This window comes from Echinops telfairi, unplaced genomic scaffold (assembly GCF_000313985.2).
Source record: "Echinops telfairi isolate 266 unplaced genomic scaffold, ASM31398v2 ScPeMD7_655;HRSCAF=1070, whole genome shotgun sequence".
In the NCBI taxonomy this organism is placed as follows: Eukaryota; Metazoa; Chordata; class Mammalia; order Afrosoricida; family Tenrecidae; genus Echinops; species Echinops telfairi.
The window spans coordinates 33,506,730-33,515,494 of NW_022104553.1; the positions used below are offsets into that span (position 1 = coordinate 33,506,730).

The window sequence follows — 8,765 nt, forward strand, 5'->3', positions numbered from 1 at the left end:
CAGGACCCGCCGCTGCCTCCGACCCCACTGCCGCCTCCCACCTCCCCTCTTCTCACCATCTGCTGTTCCTTAGCCAAGTGGCTTTGGGGGCGCTGGTGGGGGCCTGGGGACCCTCCTCCCTCGGTAGAGTGGGCGTGGGTGACTGGCACAGGGTGGCAAGTGCCAGGCAGAGGCTGAGCCGGAGGGTGTTGAGGAGGGGGCCCTATGTAAGGAGAGCTGGGGACTGCTGGGGCGCTTTAGGCGCGGGTGGCCTTTGCCCACCTCATGCAGCTGCCCCCGGTCATGGCAACCACAGGCGGTGGCGGAGGGCAGGCAGCAGGAACAAGGCCAGACCACCGACCCTGGTGGTGGCACTGCAGACCCAACACCGCTCTTCCATGCACTTCAGGGACGGCCTTTCGGTGTCTGAAACCAAGGACGCGGGAATCGGTAGCGACAGTAACTGGATAAATGGTCTCGGTATACACACACACACACACACACACACATACACACTGCAGTCACATGACCCTAACTCTGCTGGGGGGGCACGTGACGGTAGTCCCCTGACTGTCCCCTCACTTCCCAGGGGACAGGGCACCAGCTGGAAAGCCTCCCTGCCACGTGGTGGAAGGGTGGTGGGAGGTGTGGGGCAGGACTTGGGTTGCACCAGGAGGTGATTAAGGAGACCCTGGAAGATGCCACACAGCAGAGAGGTTCCTGACCCCCTGGGCTCGGACCCCTTTCTGCCTCGTTCCTCGCTCTGTGCCCTCGAAGCCCTGTTTTCCTTGCCGTAAAGTGGACAGTCAGGCTCAGTGCCTTGCCTGGCCTTTCACACACACACCGCCACCCCACCCCCACCCCCTGTCACGTGCCATCACTGCAGCGCTTCCCTTGCCGCCTCCTCCCTTGGCCGGTGGACCCCAGCCCTAGAGTGCAGGGGCGGGTGAGAGTTGAGACACGGAGAACCATCTGAATGTCACCCCATCCCACCTCCCCACTTAACCCAGGTAGCTAACCCCTCCTGCAGTGAGACCAAAGGTAGCCCACGTGGCGGAAGGATCCCAAGTCGGACTGCTCACAGCAAGGTGGGCAGGGCAGCTCCCTGGGAGGAAGAGGAGGCGGCCTGGTGCTCCTGTGAAAGCTGGCAGCCTCAGGGGACGCACAGAGGCGGTTCTAGGACTCACTGGCAGGGAGTTTGAGAAACAGGACCCCAGGAAGGCAAACATCCTCAAGGCCACCAGTAACCACGGGGTCATCATCGTTCTCAATAAACAGTGACTCGTACCTTTTACGAATTGGTACTACTGCTGGAAATGCCCACAACCCAAACCCGGCCACAGGTCTACCAGTGGCCAGGACACCTCAGCACCTGGCTGGCCACCTCCCACCAGCCCCACCCACCTCCCAGGAGCCTTTTGAGTCTGGTGTCAAAAGCAACCCCCACCTCCTAACCCCTCCCGCTTCTCTCCCCGCAGCCAGTGGGGACATCCCTCATGTCAGACTGCCCGCCCCCCTCCACTGGTGACCAAAAGCACCCTGTGCACCGCCTGGTCACAGCCGTCTCCAGGTTGGGCTGGAGGGGCCAGCCAAGATGCTCTGGAGCCAGAGTTTAAAAAGGCTCCTTCACTTTCAAGAGACCTCACCACCTCCAATGGCTGACCCAGGGCAGCTGGAAGCCACACACTACTGGCCAGCCCCCTCCCCTCCCCACCACTGTCTCACCATCAGGCCCCCCTCTCCCCTGTCACCCTCCTTCTCTTCAAGTCCTCCTCTGCCGAAAGCACACCTCCAAGGGCAGGTATTTGTGAGTGCAGCGTGTGAGCGAGCATGTGTTTAGAGGCTGTCCGTTCTTTCAGATGCTGAGATACACACACACACACACACACACACACACACACACCTGCCTTCCCCATCCCACTTCCTAACCCTCCGTGAGAATAAGACTCAGGTGCTGGGCTCAGGGTAGACCTACCGGGTCAGCCTGCCCTGCCCTGAGAAGGGCCTCATGGGAAGTTTTTGCATCAGGATGAGGTGGGGACCAATGGGCCGGGTCCGGAGAAGCCCCGGTGGCCCAGAGGTTAAATTACTTGGCTAAAACAAAACAATTATTTGGCTGCAAACCGAAATGTCCATGGTTTCGACCAAGCAGCGGCTCCCAGAAAGATGTACAGCCCTGGAAATCCGAGGCGGGGTGGTTCTACTGTGTCCTCGAGGGTGGCTGTGAATTGGAATTGGCAGGTGTGGTTTGGACTAGATGCGTACAAATCCGTGGAGATACAGATGTGGACTCTTTCTCCAGCATCAACACTGTGGGCCTTCTTGTTAGGCACTGTCGGGTCAATGCCCACTCATAGCGACCCCTGGGACAGGGCAGAATGGCCCCAAGGGGGTTTCTGGGCTGTAACATGATGGGAGCAGATTGCCACATCTCTCTCCTGTGGACCTGCTGCAGCACCACCAGTGCTTAACCACTGAGCCACCAGGGCTCCAACCACGTTTATGAGTGACTTCCTCTAACCCTCCCTGCTGCCAGCTGGGACAGGCATTATTTCCATTTTCTAAAGCACTTTATTGATATATATCATTCACGTATCATACAATTCAGTAGTTTAATCCTATTAAAAAGAGTTCTGCAGACAAATTAATAATAAATTTGTAAATTATCAAGGGTTCATGGGGGGGGGGGGGGGGAGGGAGGGGGAAAATGAGGAGCTGATACCAGGGGCTCAAGTAGAAAGCAAATGTTTTGAGAATGATAATGACAACATTTGTACAAATGTGCTTGACACAATGGATGGATGAATGGATTGTGATAAGAGTTGTATGAGCCCCTAATAAAATGATTTTTTTTAAAGTTCTGCAATCAACACCACAATCAATTTGAACACATTTCCTCCTTTCTTGGATCCATTGTTAGTAGTTCCCACTGTGCTGTGATCCGCAAGGTCAGCAGTTCAAAACCACCAGCCCCTCCGCTGGAGAAAGAGGGGGCTTTCTACTCCTGTAAAGGGTTACAGTCCCGGGACCTCACAGGGCCAGTTCGACGCTGGCCTAGAGTCTCTCTGATTTGGCCTCAACTCAACGGCAGTGAGATTGGCTTGTTTTTGGCCCTGCCATACACCGTAGAAACTATTCATCCAGTTACTGCCTTTCTATATTTGCCTGCTGCTTCCATTTTTCTTGAGAGGGAGCCCCGAGCACAGAGAATGTTAGCCAGAGCGATTGTTCTAAGTGCCTGCTCACTGACTCAGCATCTCCGGGGAGTGGGCCCTGGCACTCACTGATACGGCCCTCCCATTCTGGAATCAGATAGGCTTGAAGCACTGGGCTCGGCCCATGACCACTCAGGCCAGGAACCAGCAGCAGGTTCTGGGTGGCAGTTGAATCGCTATCCCTCTGATTGATGGTTCCTACCCTACACCCCCACACCCCTATTTCCCTCTCCCGCTTCATAGTGGCCAGACCACCACCACCACCGCCACCACCGGAGCCCAAGATTGAGGCTGAGCCAGAGCCCCCACCTGAGCCCCAAGTAGTCGCTGAGGAGCCTGTCGAAGAAGAGCCACCGCCACCGCCACCCCCACCCCCGCCACCCCCACCCCCGCCACCCCCACCGGTTCAGAAGCAGTTGATTGTTGGCATCAATGGGTGAGTGGGTCTCTGCCCTGGCCCCTGAGCTTTCCCTGAACCCTCAGAGCCCTGTGCCTCTTCTGGTTACACACTGGGGCTGGGGGTGGGGGGTGGGGTTCCTTGTTTTTCTCACCATGCCCTAGAGGCACAAGCAGGAATAAGGCAGCCCAGGGTCCCTGCCCTTACAGAACTTAGATCCCGGTGGGAAAATAGGCATCGGATGAGCGAAGGAGTCCCGGGGCGTGGATCGTGGAAGGCAGCGGTGTGATAAGACTGGAGAAGAGAGGCCCCTGGGAGAAAGTGACATTGGAGAAAGGCCTGAGTGGCAAAAAGCACCCGGCCATACATCCAGCTGACTGGGGAAAGAGGCCCCCCGGGTGGAGGAGTGAGCAATGGCTTGTGTGGGGAGGGGCCGGGCTCTCATTCAGGGACGGCAGATGGTCAGTGTAGCTGGTGGCAAACCAGCAGGGTGGAGGAGGAAAGTTAAGCCCAGGATTTGGGGTCTTGTTTTCATGATTTTGGGGTCTTGTTTTCATGATCTTGGAGGATTTAGGACAAGAGACTTGTCCTTTTAAAGATCCATCCAGCTCAAGGTGGAAAATTGCGGGGGGGAGGGGGGGGACAATAGGAGAAGGATGGGCAGAGAGGAAGCAGTAGACACAGTTATGAAACTGGGGGGTGGGGTGGTCATCTGGGCAAGAAATGCTGGTGACCCACACAAGGGGGGGTTGCCGCTTTCCCTCAGATTGCAGACACTCCCCACACCCAAGCCCCTTGAGTGGACCTGCACCCCACTCCTCTCCCACCCACTCTCTGCCAGAGGATGCTCTGAGGATGACCTTACAATCCTTGTCCCCCGGGCAGATTTGGACGCATCGGCCGCCTGGTGCTGCGTGCCTGCATGGAGAAGGGCATTAAGGTGGTGGCGGTGAATGACCCCTTCGTTGACCCAGAATATATGGTGAGCAGCAGGGAATATGGTGGGCACGCAGGGCGGGGCCAAGGTTGGGGGTAGGTGGTTCCAGGGAGCTCCCGGGAAGAAGACTGCCAGCTGCCACGTGGGCAGCCCACACCTTCCCCAGTGCAGGGCTCCAGGAGGACGCTGGCCCCTCGGTCCATGTGGCCCCAAGGCTAGGGTCCATTCTGTCTCCTGCAGGTGTACATGTTTAAGTATGATTCCACCCACGGCAGATACAAGGGCAGTGTGGAGTGCAAGAACGAACGGCTGGTCGTGGACAAGCAAGAGATCACTGTTTTCCATTGGTGAGACTGGCTGCTGGCCCAGGGAAATGACCCCAACAGGCTGGCGTTTCCAAACAAGGCCATCTCCGACTCAGAGCGGCCCTCCCTAGGGTTTCTGAGGCTGTCCAGCTTTACAGGAGCAGACAGCCTCATCTCCACCCCCTACCCCCACCCACCCCGGGGAAGCTGGTAGGTTTGAACCTCTGACCTACCAGTTCCAGTGACTTCCCATCGCCCTACCAATAGGATCCCAGCACTAGGTGCCCCACCCAGCAACCCTGGTCACACTGACCACCTAGTTACATCTTGGGACCTGTCTCACAATGGGTGTGAGGAGGAGGAGGAGGAGGAGGAGGAAGAGGAGGAGGAGGAGGAGGAGAAAACTAGCAGTAGCAGCACCTGAGTCTGTTTAAATTCACAAGGGGACATGGTGAGAATCACCCCAAAAGAGTCAGCCTACAGTGGAGTCCCATGAGGTGGCGGTCAGACAGACCTCCACCCTCCCACCAAGTCTCCCCCAACCTCTTTTTGAATATCAGTTCTGTCCCCAGCGATCCTGACCACGGCGCTCTCTGCTTCCCTCCAGGGGTTCAGTGGCCCATGGTCACGTGCAGTGCTCATGTAGGGCTCACAGACCACACTTATGGTTTATTAAGGAATTATGTGGGGTCGGGCCAACAGACCGTCCAATTCAGGATCAGGATCAGGAAGTGTATAAGCCGAGTCTTCCTCCTTCAGTGCAGACCACCTCTCCCAGGTGGTCTCCCCAGGGCCGGCCTCCTCTCAGGGCCCCACAGATAGGCTGTGCCCAGCACCCCAACAACAAGTTCCTCTGACCATCTGTTACCAATGCTCAGTCGCAGGGCCTTTTCTGGCCTGTCCCTGCCAGCTCTGGCACGGGGCCCTTCCAGGCCTCTCAGTGTCTTCACCAGAGTTACAGTTTTTGCTTGTAGGGTTTTTTGCCTGCTTCTGTTTGGAAAAACCTCTGCGGTTAGCAGCTTCTACACCCATTCCTCATGTATCGACATGGTTAGGTTCCAAAATCCAGGTCATTGGGCAGCAATCGATGTTGTGCACAATGGCAGATGGCGACCTCAGATCGCCAAGTGGAAGTTGGCTACATCACTGCACACGTGCCAACCCACGGATGATTAGAACTGTAACACCTCAGGGCCAACATGACCCTCGCCTCATACCTGGCAGCCATTACTGCCAGAGGTATGTCATTCATTTCTTTTTTTTTTAACTCTTGTTGGAAATGCAAAATGTCAGCTACGTTGATAGTTCAGGAGTTGGTTAGCTGCCCTGTTTCCCTGAAAATAAGACAGTGTCTTATATTAATTTTGGCTCCCAAAGATGCGCTAGGTCTTATTTTCAGGGGATGTCTTATTTTTCCATGAAGAAGAATATGGTACACATTTATTGTTGAACAAAAAAAGGAAATTTATTACCTGCATACGGTACGGTAGTAGTTGTCATCACAAACCAGCATACCCAGACAAACTGTGAATCCTACCTCTTGTTGCTACCATTATTTCCATGTACAACAATCTATGGTACATTTACTCATTTATTCAATGACAGTCATGTCATCATCTTCTGGAACAACATAACAATCCAAACCCTTATTTTCGGGGAGGTCTTATTTTCGGGGGATGCCTTATATTTCAGCGAGAGGCAAAACTGTAAGTCAGTCTTACTTTCAGGGAAAGAGAGTACAACCCCCTTGTCAATTTCAAGAACTGGCCCTCCCACCAGGGTCAGGAACCAACCAATCCCCTCTGAGCAGGCCACAGGCTCTTCATTTACATAGGAGGCTACATCTATCCCTGCCAGGTACCTGCCTGCAGCCAAGGGCCAGCCAAAAAATATCATACCCAGTTGTTCACAGCTGACCCAGCAAGTGCCAATCAACCTGGACAAAAGTGGAAACCCTCCAGGGTAGAAAATCAGGGCCAAGGTAGCTCCCGGGGCTCAGGGCAGAACGCTCTCCAGCAGTTTCCAGCTGTTTTCCCAGAGAACCAAGGCCAAAGGCCACACAGAGAAACTCACTTCAGCATATTGGGCCAGTACTGGCTTCTAAAGACCCACTTCATTGTTGAGACTGCTATTAATATTCATCCTTCATTGAAAGGTGCTCAGTCAAAAGAACTACGACTGGCTGTGTGATATAGTTCAAATGCATTTGCAGGATAACCAGAAAAAGGAAGAATCTACAAAATGGAAAAAAGGCAAACCCACCTACCTTCCTAATGCCTATTACTGGCCACTGCTAGCTAGGAGCCCTGGTAGCCTAGTGGAGTAGGCACTAGGCTCCTAACTGGTAGGTCTGTAGTTCAAAACCACCAGTCACTCCATGGAAGACAAGGAGGCTCTCTCCTCCTGTGAAGACTGACAGCCTTTGCAACCCAAGGAGGAAGTTCGCCCCTGTCCTACAGGGCTGCTTCAATAGCAGTGACTTTGGTTGGCTCTTCTATGCCCCCACACACTGGGGTCTAACCTCTCCTCAGCCCTAGCCCATGCCCAAGGCAGGCCCCTCCCTCCCCAGCTGGCCTACCTCAGTACTTCTCTCTTTCTTGGAGTCGATTCTAACTCACAGTGTCCACTAGGACAGACCAGAATCACCCCTGTGGGTTCCCAAGACAGCAAATGCTAGGACAACAGAAAGCCTCGTCCTTCTCCCCGGGGACAGCTAGTGGTTTAGAGCGCTGACCTGGGGTTGGAAGCTCAATGCATAACCACTAGAGAGAGAGGTAAAGAGGGGCGGGGTGGGTTTATAATCAAGTGAGGGGGTGGAGTGGGGGACTTGGGACAGAAGAATGTCATTGCGGACAGAAGCAGCTGCTGGACCTGGGTGTGAAATGCCACCCACGGCTCCAGCAGCACAGTCACAATCGGGCATTGCCACCCCAACCTGCACAGCACCGGTACTGAAACAGGGGGCCTGCTCCCCTTTCTCCTCGCCCCACACAGCCCCTAGTATGCCCCAAGCACCTCCCTCTCTCTCTCTCCCCAGCCCACTCTGGCCACACTGTGTGTCTACTTGACCCTGCCCGCCCCCTCCTAGCTGCGTAACCTTGGGCAAGGGATGAAACAAACACCCGCGGCTGTTTCCTCAAATATGGTGGAGCTGGGACCCACCAGAGTTAGCACATGTGGGTGGTGTCCAGTGAGGCGGTCTGCTACAGAGCAGTCACAGTGAGTTGGGACCCACTTGAGGGCGTTGGGCTGGGTTCGAGTTTGGTTCTGACGTCCAGCTCGTTGGTGCCCTCTGGCGACAGCCCGCCTGCTGCAGGAGCAGAAGGACTGGGAAAGCTGGGGATGCCGAAGGCATGTCACCTCTGGACAGCCTGCAGAGAAAGGGTCTGGCCTGCCCAGGAGTAATTAGCCTGGGGTGGTCCCCTGAAGAAACGGAGGTGCAGGTTGAGGAGATGACGGCTTGTACCCAGGCCAAAATGTGGCCCTCAAGTTGGGGCAGTGGTGAGAGACAAAGCCGGCAATGGAGCGGGGTTGGTTGGGACAGGCAGGTGGCCTGTGACTGCAAAAGGTGGGATCCTCCCAGGAGAGGCATTGGCCCACAGCTGCGACTCCCTCCACAGCAAGCAGCCCAAAGAAATCCCCTGGAGTTCAGTGGGGAACCCCTATGTGGTTGAGTGCACAGGCGTGTACCTCTCTTTAGAGGCAGCTTCGGTGAGTGGCCCCCTTGGAGGCTGACTTGACGTGGGGAGGGGAGGGGAGGTGGCCCGGAAGGACCTTATGAGCCCCTATGCACCCTTCCTAGAACCACATCACGGCGGGGGCCAAACGGGTGGTCATCAGCGCACCCTCACCGGACGCACCCATGTTCGTCATGGGTGTCAATGAAAAGGACTATAACCCCAACAGCATGAAGGTCGTCAGGTAACTGCGGG

The 8,765-nt window shown here is 55.5% G+C and overlaps 1 protein-coding gene across 1 annotated transcript in view; it reads left to right on the forward strand.

Annotated features, from left to right (window-relative positions):
- The window catches only part of GAPDHS (glyceraldehyde-3-phosphate dehydrogenase, spermatogenic), a 12,586-nt gene that overhangs the window by 275 nt on the left and 3,546 nt on the right, over positions 1-8,765 (forward strand). Inside the window, exons 2-6 of the mRNA XM_004715789.2 lie at positions 3,438-3,630; positions 4,477-4,573; positions 4,769-4,875; positions 8,454-8,544; positions 8,636-8,754. Coding sequence (XP_004715846.1) covers positions 3,438-3,630; positions 4,477-4,573; positions 4,769-4,875; positions 8,454-8,544; positions 8,636-8,754 — 607 coding nt within the window. The remainder of the gene's footprint in view (positions 1-3,437; positions 3,631-4,476; positions 4,574-4,768; positions 4,876-8,453; positions 8,545-8,635; positions 8,755-8,765) is intronic.